Genomic DNA, 21,805 nt, shown 5'->3' with positions numbered 1-21,805 from the left:
TACCAACATTAAATTTATAACCAAAAATTATCAATTTATTTATTAAAACAAAATTGGAAGCAATATCACCTAAATATCCGTTAAACAGCACCTAAACGTAGGATTGTTTTTTGTTAAATATCCATTTCACATTTTATTAGCAAACTGGCCGTAAAATTGAAGTAAATAGATTGTAAATAAATGTCATCGCCCGACCTAGGGATGTTTTACTACGTCGTAACATATATATAAAGTCTGGAAACTTACGTGAGTAAAATAGTAGTAATAAACTTTCATGCCTCTCTCTGCCGCCAATTCAGCAAAGTCGTTCGTTGGGCACACGAAGAAATAATCACCTACAACGTCTCCGATCATTTTTTGGTTTAGATATCCATCGTGGACTTGTTCCCAGTTAGTATACTGCAAATAAAAATATAGCTGCAATGGTTAGGTTCATCATTTGAAAAATATTGTTATAATTATATTTTTAATACGAGAGTCAGCATAAGTCAGGCAACGCTATCGAAAAATGTTTTGAGGGTAACGTAATGGGCAAAAGTTACCTGGAAATGCTTGAAGATTTGCGTGGGAAAAAATATGGTCATGTGGGCACTCGCGAACCTGCGATGTGTGCGGGAGTAGCTTAATGTTCATTTTTGAGAATGGTTAAGCAGACGAAGAATCGTTGAGTGGCCAACACGGTCCTATGACCTAACACCCTGTGATTTTTTCCTGGCCTTCTTAATGACCCCGGTTTTTGCACTAGTACCATGCACCCTTCCCGACCTCCAAAACTGAAATTGAAGAAGAAGTTGATAATCTTCCCGGCAGCTTGACGTCCTTCACCGGACCTGCCTCTCCGTTGCAAAACGTTGCAGTAAATACAGTGAGCAATATGAGCATCAATTTGAACACTTGCAGTAACCCGTTGTCGAATTTTTTTTGCAATTTATTTGATTAAATTCATTTTAACGCTGCATTTTTTGTCTTATTGCAAATTTGTTGACTGACTTATGCCGACACAGGTATATATCAAAGTAGAATAAAAAAAACTAAATCATTATTTACAAATGGCAGAATATTGGCACTTAAATTTAGATAAATTATGAGCGTTTATATATCTTGTTTGTCTTTCAAATTTGTGGATATATGCCATTTTTCGACCAAATATACATTCTGGAATGCAATATTGCTTAATTTATGACCAAAGTACACATCGGAAAAATACTTTTTTGCTATGACATGTTAGCTACGTGTATGCCAAATCTCATGTTAATCCAAGCTGTTCTTTAAAATTCGGAGTTATTGCAATATTCTACTATGAGTGAATGGACTATTAAAATTTAATAGAGATATATAATACATAGGTACCAACTTAATTTTTAAAGCACCTTTCTCACACGAACGATATCCAATATATTATGTAGATTATTTCATTCATAGGAGATTCTGACCAATAAAAAGCTACAGAAATAAAAATTAAACTGATTATTTTTTAATGATTTTAACTTCCAATTGTATAGTAAGACATTTGATCACGTGTTTAATTCTGTCCAATCAGATTAAAATTATACTGAGACTGAGAATTATCTACTGTAGAAAATTACCGATAGAATTTTTTTAAGTAGATTGTTTCTGTTTAATGGCAACCAGTTTCCTAGTTTTGACAATAATTTTCACATTTAAGAAAATATCCATAATAAACGTATTAAAAAATAATCTTACGAATATCACACGACAGTAAGAATAAATAAGAAAATAATGCTTCATTTTTACTCAAATTTGTTGTCATTGGGCAATAGCCACTCAAGCCCTGCGAGCTCTCGTGTCTATTGCCAGACAACAAATTTTCGAAAAACTGTCGCATTATTTTCAATTTATTCTCACTCTCTTGTGATATTATACCCGATAATTTTTGATTATTTCATTCATAGGAGATTCTGACCAATAGAAAGCTACAGAAATGCAAATTAAGGTGACAATTTTTGATAATATAACGTCGTTAAGTATATTAAGTCAGATGCCCTTCGTTGCTACGAAAAAATACATTCAGTGACATTAATGACAATTAATGTTTTAAAGGTTATAAAAGTGATGATTTTCAACCGTAAAATATTTTATATCAACTGTGTGTTTAACAGTATTAATTTGTAATTACATAAATAAATTACAATAAAATTTTGGTTTTGAACAGTTTTATTCATGACATAATCGCAACAAATTGCACTCGATCTCTAAAATTAATATAGAATTTTAGAGCTCTTGTGCAATTACTACTGATAATATCCCGTCGTCAAGTATATTACGTCAGATGCCCTTCGTTGCTACTAAAAAATATAGTCAGTGACATTAATGACAATTAATGTTTTAAAAATTATAAAAGTGATGACTCTCAATTGTCAAATATTTATAACAACTGTGTGTTTAATTGTACTAACTGTACTTACATAAATAAATTATAATAAAATTGTTGTTTGAACAAACAGTTTTATTCATGAAATAATCGCAACAAATTGCACTCGATCTTTAAAATTATATCGAATTTTTGCTCTCGTGATACTTTGACATAATTTCACTCCCTTTCGGGTCGTGAAATTAAAACTGTCAAAGGGTCACTCGGGAAAAATTCGATAATATTAGAGCTCTTGTGCAATTACTACTGATAATGGTATTTTCATTACTTTTCTTATCTTTGTCATTACACTAGTTTCTGATTAATGATCAGACTTTATAGGTCTGGATCCCGCGTATAAAAAAAAGTTGATTAATAGCAAGCTGAAAATTTGGTAAGGGTGTCTAGTCGGATAATCTTTGATATATGAGAATACTGGAACAGGGGAAGTTTTAATTGTGGAACAGATTAAAAATTTCGAACGGTCAGACCACGAAAACGGCACATTTATTTTGTCCGACAGAATAGATTTAAACTCTCCGAACAGAGATTAAACTCTCATGCAAAGATCAGATTGCTATTTATCACCTGTCATAATTCCTGTCATTTGACATATTCTACATGTTCCACTCATTAAAACGCCCATTTGGTGATAAGTAAATAGCAGTCTGATTTTTGTATGAGAGTTTAATCTCTGTTCGGAGAGTTTAAGTTTGTTCTGTCGGACAAAATACATGTGCCGTTTCCGTGGTCTGACCGTTCCAAATTTTTAACCCGTCCCACAATTAAAACTTCCCCTGTTCCAGTGTTCCCATATATCAAAGTTTGTCCGACTAGACACCCTTAAGCTATTAACAAATTTTCAGCCTGCTATTAATAAACTTTTTTTTCATACGCGGGATCCAGACGTATTATGTTTTTCTTTTTATCCCTATTTTATTATTCTAACTTGGTAATTTTTTCGTTCATTTTTCGCTTTATTATGATTTATACCATACACAGAGTGAGTTTTATGTACGAAACGTCTCAATTATCTCAGAAACAGCTCGCACTATTTTCATAGCTTTTGGTGGGTAAGGCTACGGCTCCACGGGCGGGAAATTGACGCTAGCAGTAGCAGTAAAATGAACTTAAGGTTCCGCGGAACGGAATAGGGATAGCCGAACTGTACCAACTACAGGACTTGTGCGTAGTCGGTTCAGTTCGGCTATTCCCATTCCGTTCCGCGGAACCTTAAGTTCATTTCACTGCTACTGCTAGCGTCAATTTCTCGCCCGTGGAGCCGTAGCCTTAAGGGTTTTCTAATACGGCCGATATTATAGTGGCCATTACATTGTTGTGAGATCTTTCGTTTTTCTGGAAATCTAATGAATTTTTTATTTAAAAAATTATATATTTTTGCATTCTGAAGTATTGAATATTTTTCATGTTATATTCCCTATATCTAAATTCTATAATTTCGAAGTTATTGCTACATTTATTTAGCAAATTAAAAAACAGATTATAAAAATCTATTTTTTCGGCCAGTGGAGATATTATTTTAGGTTCTTTAGATCATTGGGAACAAAAAAGATCTTTTGTAATTTTTCTCTGAAGTTAATCGCTTTCGAGTTATAAACAACATACAACTAAAAAAAACGAAAAATAACGATATTTAAGGTCTAAAAACACAAGTAAAAAATATCATTTTCAAAATCACGAAGTACCTAAATTCAACCTCAAACCTTCTTCTATCAGTTCCCCATAAGAATTATTTTCCGCAGGTTTTATTCTAACACATTGTTTTTTATTTCTTGTTAATGAGTACAACTAAAAAACAGTGTTTTGAAATACACAAGCCCAAATTACTTATCGGTATATAATTATATAAGGTTTGAACTTGAATTTAGGTACTTCATAGTTTCAAAAATAATAATAATTATTATATATACAAATATACAAATATTCTATTTGTGTGATAAGTAGAGGGAATATAACATGAAAAATAATCAGTGTTTCTTAGTGACTTTAAAACGCAAAAAATATATAGGGTGTTTTATTTGAAATAAGAAAGTTTATTAGACTTCCAGAAAAACGAAAGATAGACAACAATCTAAATACTCCTACACATAGTTTCAAAAGTTATGCATCACCCCTCGTATTCACGATGTTTACGCTTTTATAAATCCGTATCTTTATCACATATTTAATGGGCCTTTTTTATAAAAAATATACCTTTTTTGGTTTTTTATTTTATTTGAATACCCATTTAATTGATCTGGTTTTGCCAAGGTGTAAACATTTGAAAAATTTATTCTGGTGAAATTTTTGAAAGCGTGATTAAAAATGAATCGTACTTTAATTTCTGAGTTGGACCGTATAAGAATTATCGATTTAGTTGAAGAAAGCCATTCACGGCGGTTCGTGGCGGAAAGAGTGGGTGTTTCTCAGAGTGATGTCTCAGGGATCTGGAATAGGTTCCTGGAGACAAACTCGATACGGAATAGAGCTCGGTCTGGTAGACCCCGAGTTACCAATGATCGAAAGAATGGATATATCGGAATTTTCATCCGTAGAAATTGTTCTATGTCTGTACCATCCCTCCAAAGAGAATTCAGGCATGTTCTAGGAGTCAGAGTATCGTTGGCTACAATAAGAATAAGAATTTTAGACTCAGGTTTCAGGAGTCGTCGACCAATAAGAGTTCCTCAGCTACAACCTAGACATGTTTTGGACCGCCTCCAGTGGGCCTAAGAACACATACAGATTTGGCCCCCTACAGCTTTGGAATTTTGTGCTTTTTTCAGACGAGACCAGAATCTGCTTAAATAGTGATAACCGGCGAATTCGTGTGTGGAGAGAGTCAACAAGAGCTGCACAACTAGCCACACACGAATTCGCCGGTTATCACTATTTAAACAGATTCTGGTCTCGTCTGAAAAAAGCACAAAATTACAAAACTCTTGGGGGAGCTGTATGTGTTCTTAAGGCCACTGGAGGCCGTCAAAAAAATGTCTAGGTTGTAGCTGAGGAACTCTTATTGGTCGAGGACTCCTCAAACCTGAGTCTAAAATTCTTCGTCTTATTGTAGCCAACGATGCTGTGACTCCTGTAGCATGCCTGAATTCTCTTTGGAGGGCTGTAAAGACATAGAAGAATTTCTACGGGTGGAAATTCTGATATATTTATTCTGTCGATCATTGGTAACTCAGGGTCTACCAGACCGAGCTCTATTACGTATCGAGTTTGTCCTACCTTCCTATTCCATACCCGTGAGACATCACTCTGAGAAACACCCACTCTTTCCGCCACGAACCGCCGTGAATGGCTTTCTTCAACTAAATCGATAATTCTTATACGGTCCAACTTAGAAATTAAAGTACGATTCATTTTTAATCACGCTTTCAAAAATTTCACCAGAATAAATTTTTCAAATGTTTACACCTTGGCAAAACCAGGTCAATTAAATGGGTATTCAAATAAAATAAAAAACCAAAAAAGGTATATTTTTTATAAAAAAGTCGCATTAAATATGTGATAAAAAGATGGATTTATAAAAACGCAAACATCGTGAATACGAGGGGTGATGCATAACTTTTGAAACTATGTGTATAAACTATAATATGGGCCGCATTAGTAGACCATTACCCACCAATTTCTATAAAAATCGTTGCAACGGTTTCCGAGATAATTGAGGGTTTCCATACATAAAACTCACTTTGTCTACCTAATAGAAACGGATCCTTTTTTAATTCCAAAATAATATCTGTTATACCCAGTCTTAAAACATGATATATGATAAATAAACATAAATATACAGGGTGTCCCGAAAAGAATGGTCATAAATTATACCACACATTCTGGGGTCAAAAATAGTTCGGTTGAACCTACCTTACCTTAGTACAAATGTGCTCATAAAAAAAGTTACAGTCCTCCGAAGTTACAAAATGAAAATCGATTTTTTTCAATATATCGAAAACTCTCAGAGATTTTTTATTGAAAACGGGCATGTATCATTCTTATGGCAGGACCACCTTAAAACAAAATTATAGTAAAATTTGTCCACCCCATAAAAAATTTATGGGGATTTTGTTCCCTTAAACCCCCCCAAACTTTTGTGTACGTTCCAATTAATTCATTATTGTGGTACCATTAGTTGAACAGACTGTTTTTAAAACTTTTTTGCCTTTTAGTATTTTTTCAATAAGCCAGTTTTTATCGAGATGCGGCTTCTTTTTTACTATATTTACATAAAAAATTTATGGGGGTTTTGTTCCTTTAAACCCCCCAAATGTTTGTGTACGTTCCAATCAAGCTATTATTGTGGTACCATTAGTTAAACACAGTGTTTTTAAAACTTTTTTGCCTCTTAGTCTTTTTTTGATAAGCCAACTTTTATCGAGATATGGCTTCTTTTTCAAAATATACCAAAAAATTTAAGTTATAAATAAATTTTCAGATTATTAACAGGTGTCTATAATCATACTTAACCATATACAAATATGTGGTGGATACGACAAATATTCAAAATATCTCGATAAACACTGGCTTATCAAAAAAGTACTAAGAGACAAGAAAGTTTTAAAAATATTGTGTTTAACTAATGGTGCCACAATAATAATTTAATTGGAACGTACATAAAATTTGGGGGGGTTTAAGGAAACAAAACCCCCATAAAATTTTTATGGGGTGCACAAATTTCACTATAATTTTTTTTTAAGATGTTGCTGCGATAAAAATTCCTCATGTGTATTTTCAATAAAAAACCTCTAGGAGTTTTCGATATATGAAAAAAAATCGATTGTTATTTTGTAACTTCAAAGGGCTGTAACTTTTTTTGTGTGCACTATTGTATATAGGTAAGTGAGGTTCAATCAACCTATTTTTGACCCCAGAATCTGTGGTATAATTTATGACCAATCTTTTCGGGACACCCTGTATAAATAGCCGGCGACTTTAAGGAAAAATCCCAAAACAGGTCGATTTTTATTTTTAAATTATCATTTTTTTGCATATACAGGGTGAGTCATGAGGAACTGTACATACTCCTACCTCGTGTAGAGGCTCCTATGGGGAACAACAAATGACCATTAACAAGTGTCTGCTCCCATTGTTTAATAATATACATGGCGAGTTTCGCATTTTGACAGAAATTTGTATTCGTCATAATTTTTGAACGGTCAGATCGATGTGTCTCTTATTTTGGTCAATCGTTACACTATTACCACCTAATCAACTGATTTATTCAAACTAGAAAAAAATCTGGTCCGGCTTCAAAAAAATTAGTTCGTTTGGGTCTTAGAAAAAATTTCACCCTGTATACGCTTTATGAAAACTCTAATATGAATTTTACAAATTAGACAAATAGGCAATTGAAATGGCATAACTATTTTTTCCCCACGCGATTACTTAATTTTTTATAAAAAAATCAAATTTGACACTGAATAATTAAAAGTTTGGTAAAATGAACCATAGACTTTAAAAAATGAACTTTTATTACAAAAATTAATTTTTTTTTGAACAAATATTTAACTTATGTTACCACCCAATCAACTGATTTATACAAACTAGAAAAAAATCAGGCCCGGATTTAAAAAATTAATTCGTTTTGATCTTAGAAACAATTTCACCCTGTATACTCTTTCTGGAAACTCTAATATGAATTTTACAAATTAGACAAATAGGCAATTAAAATGGCATATATATTTTTTCTCCACACGATTACTTAATTTTTTATTAAAAAATCAAATTTGTCAAAATCGGAATTTTAACCTAAAACTGAAAAAAAAATGAAATCACGGTTTAACTCGCTACAAATCTGTTCCATTTTAATATTTTTTTTCTGAAATTTTACAGCACATATCTCTTACCATTGTGAATATGAAAATTGTTGTAGACTTTCCGTCTTCTTCTCATAAAAGTTATGAATTTAAAAAAATAAAAGGTGCAGATTCGTGAATTGCAAAGTTAAATCGCAAAAATTAAGTGAAATTTTTTTTTATCTATTTGATCACCTCTATGTTAAACTATAGAGTCCAAAGAGAAGTGTTATGGGTTTTAGATCTAGACGTGGTATAGAAAAAAAAAATGGTGAAGCTTTTAATTTTGAGAAAAACGTTGTTTAATTTTTTTTATTTTTATGGTAAAATTCCGATTTTGAAAAATTTGATTTTTTAATAAAAAATTAAGTAATCGTGTGGGGAAAAATAAATGCGCCATTTTAATTGCCTATTTGTCTAATTTGTAAAATTCATACTAGAGTTTTTAAAAAGCATATACAGGGTGAAATTTTTTCTAAGACCAAAACGAACTAATTTTTTAAATCCGGGCCCGATTTTTTTCTAGTTTGAATAAATCAGTTGATTGGGTGATAACATAAATTAAATATTTGTTAAAAAAAAAATTAATTTTTGTAATAAAAGTTAATTTTTTTAAATCTGGTTTCTAGTAAATATTGTTCAGTTTACCAAACTTTTAATTATTCATAGTCAAATTTGATTTTTTTATAAAAAATTAATTAATCGTGTGGGGAAAAAATAAATATGCCATTCTAATTGCCTATTTGTCTAATTTGGAAAATTCGTATTAGAGTTTTCAAAAAGCTTATACGGGGTGAAATTTTTTTAAGAACAAAACGAATTAATTTTCTAAATCCGGGCCTGATTTTTTTCTAGTTTGTATAAATAAGTTGATTGGGTGGTAACATAAGTTAAATATTTGTTAAAAAAACTAATTTTTGTAACAAAAGTAATTTTTTTTTTAATTTATGGTTCACTTTACTAAACTTTTAATTCATACTCAAATTTAATTTTTTTATAAAAAAATAAGTGATCGTGTGGGGAAAAAAATAAATATGTCAGTTTAATTGCCTATTTGTCTAATTTGTAAAATTCATATTATAGTTTTCAAAAAACGTATACAGGGTGAAATTTTTTCTAAGGCCCAAACGAACTAATTTTTTTGAAGCCGGACCTGATTTTTTTATTGTTTGAATAAATCAGTTGATTAGGTGGTAATAGTGTAACGATTGACCAAAATAAGAGACACATCGATCTGACCGTTCAAAAATTATGACGAATAAAATTTCTGTCAAAATGCGAAACTCGCCCTGTATATTATTAAACAATGGGAGCAGACACTTTTTAATGGTCATTTGTTATTCCCCATAGGGGCCTATATACGAGGTAGGAGTATGTACAGTTCCTCATGACTCACCCTGTATAATTCAAGTGACGTCATTCATCTGGGCGTCATGACGTTATAGATGTTATTTTAATGAGAATATAGGTCGTGTGCTGGCTCATTTAAAAGGCTATTTAATTCTTTATTAAATATTATGAACATAACATAACATAATTATTTATACAGTGTGTCCAAAAAATATTTTTTATTAAATATTAAGTGATAAAAATTAAGCATGTATGTAATTTATTTAATTTAAAATACCTTTTACTGCTGTCAGAAAACAGATAAATTGTTTATTTGACAAATAAACATTGCCTTCCGTTTAAACGCAATGTTAAAGCTGCCACCCACCTGCCACTTGGCAGTTTGAATATTTAATTTAAGCGAAAAGCAGTGTTTATTTATTAAATAAACATTTTTTTTGTTCTCTGACAGAAGTAAAATGTATTTTGAATTAAATAAATTACACGCATTCTTCTTTTTGTGCCAATTAATTTAGTCTAAAGAATTTGTGTTGGAAAAATTGGAAAAGACTGCAAGACTTGTACACACTTCTGAATAGGTCAAAACGGCAAACAGGTGTATGTTTTCAAAAAACTTTTGATAGTGTGTAAAAAATATATTTTATATCAGCTAAGTACTTTCAACACATAACGTGCCATCATCAGAGCTTCCTAAAAGGACATATTAAGATAAAATTTTTCCATATAAAAAAATGAGTGAAAAACTTACGTCCTCTTAAAATACCTTCATAGAAGAGCAATTGCTTAACAACACAACAAAAAACATGAATACTGGGCAAAAGCCAGTGAATAGAATCACATCTAAATTCTTTTATTAAATTATAAAGACAACATGGCTGAGTCAGACCATTTTGAGCCCACGTGAACTGCAGATCAGCTGAGGAAGACTGTCATTTATTAAAATGGTAAAGAACCATCCTTCTTTACCATTTTAATAAATGACAGTCTTCCTCAGCTGATCTGCTGTTCACGTGGGCTCAAAATGGTCTGACTCAGCCATGTTGTCTTTATAATTTAATAAACGAATTTAGATGTGATTCTATTCACTGTAAAGGGTTATTACCCTATATCTGTGGCTTTTGCCCAGTATTCACGTTTTTGTTGTGTTGTTAAGCAATTGCTCTTCTATGAAGGTATTTTAAGAGGACGTAAGTTTTTCACTAATTTTTTTATATGAAAAGATTTTATCTTAATATGTCCTTTTAGGAAGCTCTGATGATGGCACGTTATGTGTTGAAAGTACTTAGCTGATATAAAATATATTTTTTACACACTATCAAAAGTTTTTTGAAATCATACACCTGTTTGCCATTTTGACCTAAAGAATTTGTGACTGTCAAATTAACGTCAAAACGTGTATGTATCGATATATAAATTGGTGCCGAAATTTGTAATTATTACTGTAAATGCTAGTTATTAAAATTAGTTTTCGCACAAATAGTGACTAATAACAATTGTATTACGTGTAAATCATCAAGAACAAGCCGTAACTTCGTTCAGTAAGAGATTTTTTACTTAATAATCTTTCAACTTAAACACATCCAGTGTCAAACTGTCAATAGTTTTTCACTGTTGATATCCTGTCCCAACGGACGCCACCGGTTAGGCAACCAGTATTGCAGTGATGTATTCAAGGTTATCACTTACTTCCAGGCATCCAAAGCGTTAATATAAACAGATTCAAGTTACTTTTGACTACATGAGTAAAAATTTAAATCAATGTTCCCCACTGTTAGCAACACCATGTCTGGACCCAATTCTTCCAGTAATCTTACTAGTTCATATGCAACTGCTACTATGACTTAACCCCGTGCGAAGTATCCGAAGAAGACCGAAGCAATTTTAATTCATGCAGAACCAAATTTATACTACTCGACTATGTCAAGGCCATAGGTAACATTGTTAATCCGAAAAACATCTGCTTCGCCTCAAGAATTTCCAATAACAGAATCTGTATCTACCTTACAAATTCTGAACTCGTCGATCAAATTATAACTGAACATTCTACAATTAAAATAAATACAGTTGAACTACCAGTACGCAGACTAGTAACCCCAGCTAAAAGGCTTATAATTTTCAGCGTTTGTCCATCAATCCCACAAGATATCATAGAAAAACATTTCAAGGATCTAGGTCTACAACTCGCGTCACCAGTCTCATATCTAAAAGCTGGAATCCCCGGTGATGTATTTACTCATATTATGAGTTTCAGAAGACAAGTATATGTCACTCCATCCACAGAAAACTTTAAGCTCAAAACTTTAATAATAATCCCTTTTGACAACAACTCTCACAGGATATTTCTCTATACGGATTAAATGGTTTGCTTTTTATGCAAACAACAAGGTCACACGGCAAATAATTGTCAAAATCCTCCTAGAAGTTCTTCCCTAAATGAACAATCCTTCCCTACTGAAACCAATCCCACTTTCCCAATATCAAATAATGACACACTTTCAAACCCAACAAATAATCTAGATCTTAGTCAACAAATAAATACAGTCGATGTTCCCGTTACTTCCATAACCCCAAATAATGATTTTCTTCCCCCATCCACCAGTCAGAAACGAAGTCGTTCTGACATCAGTGATACAAGCTCTATAGAAACACAAACTTGTAAAATTACACCCACTAAAATCAATGAAATGTCCACATCAAATGTAATTGTTCCCACTAAACATAAAGCCAAAAGATCTAAGAAAGACTCCCCCGATAAGTATAAATTAACTAATTCCACTATTCACACTATCCAAAATCTTTTTCAAGAAAATCCAGACTCATTTTCCCTTCCTGTTGAAGAGTTCCTAGCCTTCCTTGAAAATACATTCGGCAGTGATAACCCCTTGCACGAAGCACAGGAGTTCACTCCAAATGTCCAGGCACTCCTTGACGATATGTCAAAAATATACCCTCACTTGAAGACAGAACAGCGATAAATTAAAAAGAGTCTCTAAGAAAATTAAAAAACAGTTAAATCAATAAATTAAAACAATCAACCAATAATGATAACGATTATCTCTCAGACTCTTCCTTAACTACCTAAAGCCATTACTTTCACGCTAGTTCAGTGGAATTGCGATGGGTTTTGCCCTCGCTTAGAACGCATAAAACAGCTAACCAACAATACAGAAGCCGATATAATTTGCTTTCAAGAGACTAATTTTAAAGACTCTCATAAACGAGAGCGTAAAAACTTTGAAGGTTACCATTTTCTTCGAACAATATTTAGTAGAGCAAGTGGAGGAACCTCTATTTTCGTGTCTAACGATTTATTTTTTTACATCATATGCTAACCACTAATTTGGAGGCTATAGCAGTAACTATCTGGTGTCCTGATAAAATAACTATATGCAGTATTTATATTCCACCTAACTATAACCTCACTGAAATCGAGTTAGATGATTTAGTCTGCCAACTACCTAGCCCATTTATACTAATCGGAGACTTCAACGCCCATAATACTATGTGGGGCTCCAAGAAAACATTCGGAAGAGAAAAAATCATAGAAACCGTATTAAATTGCAATAATGCTTGTTTGATGAACAGTGGAGCTAACATATATTTTAATATCGCATCAGGAAGTTACTCGTCCATTGACTTAAGTATATGTGATCCCAAGCTAGCTGATTCACTCTCATGGTATACGTTAGATAGCCTATACGATAGTAATCATTTCCCGATAGTCATAACAAATAGTCATAAAAAACATTGCACCGTCACTAAGTGGAATATTGCTAAAGCAGACTGGAACGATTTCAAAAGTAGTGCCGAAAACCTACTCTCATTAGTACAAGAGTCTGAAGATATTGACGAGACAATAACTCTTTTTAACAATTGCATTATCATGGCTGCAGAAACTCATGTCCATAAAATATCAATATGCGCCTCTAAAAAGGCTGTACCATGGTGGAATCCAGAATGCGAACAAATAGTACAAGAATGTAAAACTGCTATTAGCAGATATCGAAGAAAGAGAAGTCAAGAAAACCTGATTTGCTTCAAAAGACTAAAAGCTAAAGCTAAATATGTTGTTAAAAAGAGTAAGAAAGATTCCTGGCAAAATTTTGTTTCGACTCTTACCAGTGATACTTCTCCAACACAAGTGTGGACAAAAATAAGTCAAATGAAAGGACAGAAATGTTCACCAAAAATCCCAGCAATTACACAGCAAGGAAAAGTAATTACAGATAACCAATCAATTTCGCATATTATGGCTGAAAGTTTCGCACTGAAATTTAGATACGAACTCGAGCCTAACCAAAGTCTAAATGAGCAAAATTCGTTCACTTCTTACACTCCTCAAATTAATAGACATGATATAGCCGCTATCAACCTCCCTTTTACACTAGAAGAATTAACAGTAGCTCTAGCGTCTTGTAAAATCTCCACTGCCGGGCCAGATAATATTCCATACGTATTTTTAAAAAATTTATCTGAATCCAGCCTTGCAAAACTTCTAAATCTGTACAATAAAATACGGCTTACTAAGAAATTTCCTCGTATACGCCCTGAGCTTCGCTGGTGTCGCTCCTAGCGGATTCTAATTCAACTTTCACCGGTAATTTTTAAATTTATTATTTAATTGTTATCGCTTAATATTTACAGCGCTAAAAGGTAATTAAATTGTAATAGATTTTTTCAAGATTTTGCTAATCATTTTGACGTTCTATTGATGAAATATTAATTTCTTACTTCGGATACTTTCACAATTATCGTGTAGATAGCGGTAAGAGTAACAGAATAGTTTATAATTACATATTAAGGAACATTAAAAAAACGTAAATTCCACAGACCACAGCTTTGACCAACTAATATTTTTTATAATTAATGTTTTTAATTTTAATTTTAAATTAATCACTTTGATATTTATGTCAAATTTCCGGTAAACGTTTACAGACTTGTCACTACTGGCGCTCGCGAATTTATAAATATCCCCTCTACAAGTCTGTAAACCTTTACCGGAAATTTGACATAAATGTCAAAGTGGTTAATTTAAAATTAAAATTATAAACATTAATTATAAAAAATATTAGTTGGTCAAAGCTGTGGTATATATTTTTACCTTAAATATACTTAAGTTTTAAATACTGAAATTAAGTTTTTTACAGTTCGGTAATATTTAATTATAAATTATTCTATTATTCTTAGCGCCATCTACACGATAACTGTGAAAGTATCCGATGTAAGAAATTCATATTTTATCAATAGAACGTCGAAATGATTAGTAAAATCTTAAAAAAATCGATTACAATTTAATTACCTTTTTGCGTTGTAAATATTAAGCGATAACAATTAAATAATAAATGTAAAAATTACCGGTGAAAGTTGAATTAGTAATCCGCTAGGAGCGCCACCAGCGAAGCACAGCGCGTATATGGTCCGAATCAATCATCATACCAATAAATAAAACCCGATCAACCTTCCAATCTGCCAAAATCATATAGGCCAATTTCACTGACCTGCTCGTCATGCAAACTTCTCGAGAAAATGATTAACTCAAGATTAACCTGGCTTCTAGAAAAATATGCTATAATCAACGAAGCCCAATCTGGCTTCATACGCCACCGTTCTACACTTGATAATTTAGTGTTACTCCAAACACAAATAGCTACCGAAGGCGCCTTCGATAACATTTCACGACCAGACATTCTTCAAAAGCTTCTTCAATACAATATTGCAGGAAATATTTATTTCTTCATACAAAAAAAAAAGAACTTTCAAGGTAAAAGTAAACGGTGAAATATCTGCAACATACCCGCAAAATAATGGAGTCCCACAAGGTTCCGTACTCAGTACAAACTTGTTTATACTCGCAATAAATGACATCTGTTCGAGTGTTTGTCAACCAGTCAAATATGTAATGTATGCGGATGATCTTATTCTATATTGTCAAGGAAAAAATACAACCGCCACATGTAAAGTACTGCAAACCGCCGTAAATCAACTTAACGAATGGGCTAAAAAGACAGGATTAATACTATCACCTTCCAAATCAAAATTAATTCGATTTAGCAGAAGACCTTGTAGCCAAAATCCTATTGTATACCTCAACGAGATTCCATTGCAAACTGTAACACACTATAAAATACTTGGTTTAATTTTTGATAGTAGACTAACTTGGAAAGAGCATATGAATAAACTGAAAGGAGATACCATGAAGAGGCTTAATATAATCAACGCACTGTCACAATATACTTGAAGTGCAGACGAAAGTATTTTACTCACAATATCTACAGAGCCTTAATTCGCTCCAAACTGGTCTACGGTAGTTTCATTTACATGTCTGCGTCAAAGTCTGACTTAAAGTTACTCAACTCTGTGCATAATACTTCAATTCGTCTCTGTTTAGGCGCCTTCAAATCCAGTCCTGCAGAGAGCCTTTATTGCGAGGATAATGAACCACCCCTCTGGATTCGACGAGAGTATCTCCTACAATCTTACTTTGCTACAGTATCCGCAAATGCATCTAACCCCGTCTATCGTCTAATAAATTTAAAACCTCTCTTGGATTTACCGAAAACGATCCAATCAATTATTAAAATCCAGAAATCAACCTTAAGAAATCCCATCCATCTTACCAAAACACTTCCATATCCAATTACAGCTACCCCTCCTTGGAGCAGATCAATCCTACATTTAAATATTTCTTTGTTGACCTACAACAAACACGAAACTCCGAGTATTGTGATAAGACAATACTTTGAAGAAATCATAGAGAACAACCAATTCCAAAAAATTTTATACACAGATGCTTCCAAAAGTGAAATAGGAACTGGATGTGCTGTTACCACAGTTGATAAGACTATAAAATCATTTTTATTACCAGATGTATACAGCGTATATACTGGAGAATTATACGCGATATTAGAAGCTTTTAAATCCTTAGAAATCGATAGTAAAAACCAAGCAATATGCACAGATTCCTTATCATCACTCTTATCCATAAAAAGTTTATATGTTCAACATCCTTTAGTTCACGAAATCCATAACATCTATAATACACTTGCTTCTCAAGACGTAGTTGTTACTATCATCTGGATACCATCCCATATCGGTATCCCCGGTAATGAAAAAGCAGATCACGTCGCCAAACTAGCCTTTACCCTAAATGGTCAGCATTTAAAAGAACATGTTCAAATCCGTAGTGATTTGAAGCAGATGATTAAGCAGCAACAACATATCTCTTGGCAAATCCACTGGAACACAATCAGAAACACATTACACGAGATCCGGCAGACTGTTAATATATTTGATCTCCCAACTGTGACTAGAAAAAAAAAAGCAGTCATTAGAAGGTTGAGAATTGGACATACCCGATACACACACGAATACTTAATGAAGTCTGAACCGAAGCCTAATTGTCAAACTTGCTTTAGTGTTTTAAGCGTGAAACACATCCTTACTGAGTGTCCTCAGTATGTGACGCAGAGAAATCAACATAAACTTCAGTCAAATATTAAAGATATTTTAAACTCTTCCGATCAACTTCGTAACCTAATTAGTTTCTTGAAAGACATTCAATTATTTAACACAATATGATATTTTGTCTTTATAATCTCTACATATTACTCAAAATTTAGTGATTAATAATTAATCATTATAATTAATAATTAGTAGTTGTTGTAATAATTAGTTGTACGTCTCTATAGTATCCAATGATTGTATATCCAATTTTTTTTTCTTCATAATTTTTACATAATGTTATTTAATATTTAGAAATTAACTGTTATAATATATAGTTTTAAGTCCTTATTGTAATTAGTTATTGTATAAACAATATTGTTTGTGTCAATGGCCATTCCAGCCGAGACACATAAATTTAAATAAAAAAAAAATTTGTCTTTGTACATAATATAAATAGATAGCAGAATATTTAAGATTAGCAGATAAGCAGTTAAATTTAAGATTAAGTTAGATGTTAATATTAAGTTGTTTTTGTATTGTACTATAACGTATTGTAACCACTATATCGTAACAGCGTTTTTTTGAAAATATATTATATTTTCATTATATTTTAAATGTTTTAATAAATAAACATTGCTTTTCGCTTAATCTGTTTTCTGACAGCAGTAAAAGGTATTTTAAATTATATAAATTACATACATGCTTCTTTTTTTGTCAATTAATATTTAATTAAAAAAATATGGGCACCTTCATAAATAAACAATTTTGTTGTTTATATTATTTAATAGAAATTTGAATAACCCTTTCAAATGAGCTAGAAAACGACCCCCACTCTTATTAAAAAACACCGATTACGTCATCACGCCCTGATGGAAAACGTCACTAGTATGGTACATAATATGCCAAAAAATCATCATTTACGAATAAAAATCGACCTGTTTCAGAATTTTTTCTTAAAGTCTACGAGTTACGAAATTAGGAATTTATTCCTTTTTTTTGCACCATACTGTATAATAAAATGATTGATCCATTATACTGTTTCATTGATATGTTAAAAAAGCTATGTTGATACTTACTTGGAATATTATGGCGTCCCTTTCCAACCGGCTCATGTTCTTAAAAATCCTATCAATAATTTCGTGATACTTTTCTCTTTGTAAAAAGCTTGGACCATCTTTCTCGAAAAAGTCAATGAAGTCGTACAGTAAAAAATACGTTCCTGAAAGAAAACATTATATTAATATTTTAGAAGCTCATATATGATTCTCATATTTTAAGAAACTTTTAAGGAAAAACGTACAAAATTTATTGAGTTTATTTATTTTTCCACACGTATTTATATTCTATTTAAAAATTTTTACACATTGATTTATTTATTTTTTATTTAAATTAACGTATCTTAGCAACAAAGGCCATCGACATGGTTACAAATACAAAGGTAAGGATTACAGTATATTTAACCCTAGAATACGGGACCGTTGTGCCAAACGTAAATACGGGACTATCGTAAATTTTACTACTCCATAGAGAAAAGCCTATTACCAGAGAACGGCAGTTATTGCCAGTGGCGCACACCCAAACCCCCCTACATGCGACACTATATATAGACGAAATTTTCGATTTTCTAAATCTGACTGAATTGAAAATTGGACCATCCTCCATTTTAAAGCTCAGGAAAAGACTCACTCACTCATGTATCAACCATCCATTTTGGTCCAAGGGTGTGGATTTTACGGCCCTTCCTATTTAGGGTCTGTTTTTCGTTCTCGTCCCCAAAACTCCCAGAAGCTTCAAAAATTTAAGTCCGACCTTTGCGGCTTCTAATATTACTCATCATTACCTTTCCAATGCAGGTCTAATTTTGAAAATCGATTATACCAGTCAAAAGTTACCAAGGTCAGAAATATGACTCAATTTTTATTTAAAAAAGGGAAAATGTTTGTGGATATGTATGTATGTGTGTGGAAGAGTTAAACCGATTTGAATTTTTTTTTCTGTGTTTGAAGAGAGGGTCAGGGCCGATTCAGAACCGGTATAGTTTTTGACTTTTCACCACCCTTAAGCCAGCTGTAGGACTTGGTAAGTACAAAACGGCATATTTTTGGGAGTAAATATCTTCGGATCAAGAAGAGACAGGAGAACCGCAAACACATCATATTAATACTGTTGAGTTAAGCTTTCAAATGGTGTCAGGATCAGATGGGCCAAGCCGTCAGGATTAGACATACACACGGCTCAGTATAGCCGAAAAACTGAAAAACTAAACTTTGAAAATTTTGGTTTTTCGATAATTATTCAAAATTTCAACCTACAAATTATGCCAGTAACTGAGCGTTTGTATAAGAACTCTAGATGAATCTAACGGTGTATACCTCATATCCGGGAAAATTCGAGTTTTTAAGTTATAGGCTTCTTAAGTATAATCATATCTATTTCCTATGGGAAAACGGTTCCTCAAGCTCAATAATTCCTGTAAAAGCTTCAGTTATCATACTTGACCTTAGATCCATCAGATACTACTGGTCAATATGTTTCAAACTCATGTTTACTGATCAACATCGGTTAAGCCGTTTAGAAGTTATTAAGCTACAAAAGTATAATCCAATTAAAGAGCATTCCAGAAATGGTTTATGTAGTTGTAGTGGTTACGACGCTAAATTTGGCAACATGCAATCCGACTTCATTTACCGGCCATCTCAATATTTTTTTTTCAATCTATTTCGAATAGAAAAAAATCTAATGTGCATTCGATGGACACTAAATCATTTTGGGGATAATGCAACAAAGGTGACCATTTATAAAGCCTAACGTGTAATAGAGGAACATTACATTCAAGTTCATACATTTAATTTATAAATAACTTTGAAAAACTCCTGATACAAGAATAAAAACCCGCTAAACGCCGTAAAAATGAGTGGCGCATACAATATTCCAGCTAGAAAAGATCTGATATGAATATTACGTGGCGCGAAAATGTATTTTCATTGTGATGCAAAACAAAATTCTAGTTTTATTTTAAAAGATTTTTCCATGATATTTGCTAAATTTGAAGTAAACGCGCCACAAAAAAATTTCCAAATTCAAACTGTATCAAAGTTACCCTTTTGTGGCGCGTTTACTTCAAATTTAGCAAATATTATGGAAAAATCTTTTAAAATAAAACTAGAATTTTGTTTTGCATCAAAATGAAAATACATTTTCGCGCCACGTAATATTCATATCAGATCTTTTCTAGCTGGAATATTGTATGCGCCACTCATTTTTACGGCGTTTAGCGGTTTTTTATTCTTGTATTTTTTACTTTGAATTTTTTATTCATTGTATAGAAAACAACTAAGATTTTTAGAATAAAAATAAAAGCATAAAATTATGAAACAAACATAATTTGGGTATTTTTAGGAACATAGGGTACAAATATCTCTTCGGTGTTCTCCGCAAATTGGCTTCTTGCACTCCTTGCAATAGTTCGTGGTCATGCGCCTTTTTTTGCCTGGACAGTAGAAACAAATCGTCCTCATCTTTTTCTGGGTCATATTTGCGTCATCTCCTTTAGTTATGTTGAGGATTTCAGCTATGTCTTGGCGAATATTTCGACGTAAACTTGCGGGGTGTATGTATTTATCGCCATGACTACGACTGCTATCGGAGCCATAGGATTCAGTTCCCAAATTGTCCTTTTCCCAGTCACTATCACTATCTTCAAACGGATCTGGATCACTCTCTTTCCCGTTCATAATACGTGACTATTCGTCCTCCAGTTATTTTGCGGACAAAAACTTTGTATTTGACATTCTAATAAGAAAAGCTCGAATATTAATTAGTAGTTATAGTCGGTTCGCTAAACTCAGACACAACTTACTAGAGATTTTAGTGGGTATTTTTTTTTTGTTTTTTGCCAGTTTTGCCAAAGTTGGCAAAATTGCTAACTATTTAGTAATTATTCACTATTTAGTGATTATTTTTTTGCCAATTTTAACAAATTGGCAAAATTACTTACTAAAATCATTAGCTAGTTGTGTCTGAGCTAAGCGAACCGACTATATATTATGTAATGAGAATGAAAAAAAAATTATTTTAATTTTTTGCTGCTTAAAACACTTAAAATCAAAATACCAAAAATAATAGCCAGCTGATTTATTATATGACATAAACACGTGACTTTCGTCATGCTCGTGTCTTTCGTGAACCCGTTCGTAAAATTTACGAACCAAGTGACGAAACATGGTCTTAGAATTGGAAATTATAACAACCGTCTGCTACTTTATCAAGCTCAATACTAATGTGGAAGGTACTCAATTAGGGAAATCGTTAAAATAAACGAGAGTGGACAAAAATGCCCAATGTATTATGAGCGTCGTAAAATTTACGAATGACCCGTATTCTAGGGTCAAAAAAAATTACAATGACAAAAGATAAGACCAATATATATATATATATATTATGGAGCAGCATAACTTATAAGGAAAAGTTACAAAAGTAAAGATTACATGATATTTAACCCTAGAAAGGTGGACTATTATTTACTGGCGGTTTAGGTGGACTTTCGTCATTTTTATGACATCAAGCAAAAAATTGGAAAAGAAATACCAATGTAATTGTAATAGTGTATTATTATTCATCAAGCATTGTAATGATGGCTATTACTCACGACAGAGTGAGGTCGGGTACTGAAAAAAAGTATCCGGATACCGGATACCGGATACGGATACTCAAAATATATCCGGATACTTTTTAAAAAAGTACGAATACTTTCATTTAAAAATGTATTCGGATACAAGTATCCGGGTATTTTTTTCGGATACTTCCTAGGCTACTTTGAAAGATACTTTTTTTAAGAAGGACA

At 32.4% G+C, this 21,805-nt stretch overlaps 1 protein-coding gene across 1 annotated transcript in view; it reads right to left on the bottom strand.

Moving 5' to 3' along the window:
- Positions 1–20,696, bottom strand: part of LOC126883787 (acetylcholinesterase-like) — a 168,797-nt gene extending 148,101 nt beyond the window's left edge. Inside the window, exons 1-3 of the mRNA XM_050649456.1 lie at positions 20,453–20,696; positions 18,039–18,181; positions 247–399 (exon numbers count right to left, since the gene is read on the bottom strand). Of these exons, the coding sequence (XP_050505413.1) occupies positions 247–399; positions 18,039–18,181; positions 20,453–20,696 (540 nt within the window). The remainder of the gene's footprint in view (positions 1–246; positions 400–18,038; positions 18,182–20,452) is intronic.
- Between the last annotated feature and the right edge of the window lie 1,109 nt (positions 20,697–21,805).

The sequence above is a fragment of the Diabrotica virgifera genome, chromosome 4, assembly GCF_917563875.1.
Source record: "Diabrotica virgifera virgifera chromosome 4, PGI_DIABVI_V3a".
Taxonomy (NCBI): domain Eukaryota; kingdom Metazoa; phylum Arthropoda; class Insecta; order Coleoptera; family Chrysomelidae; genus Diabrotica; species Diabrotica virgifera.
Note: the sequence above shows the minus strand (reverse complement) of the source record. Positions and strands in the feature narration are given on the sequence as shown.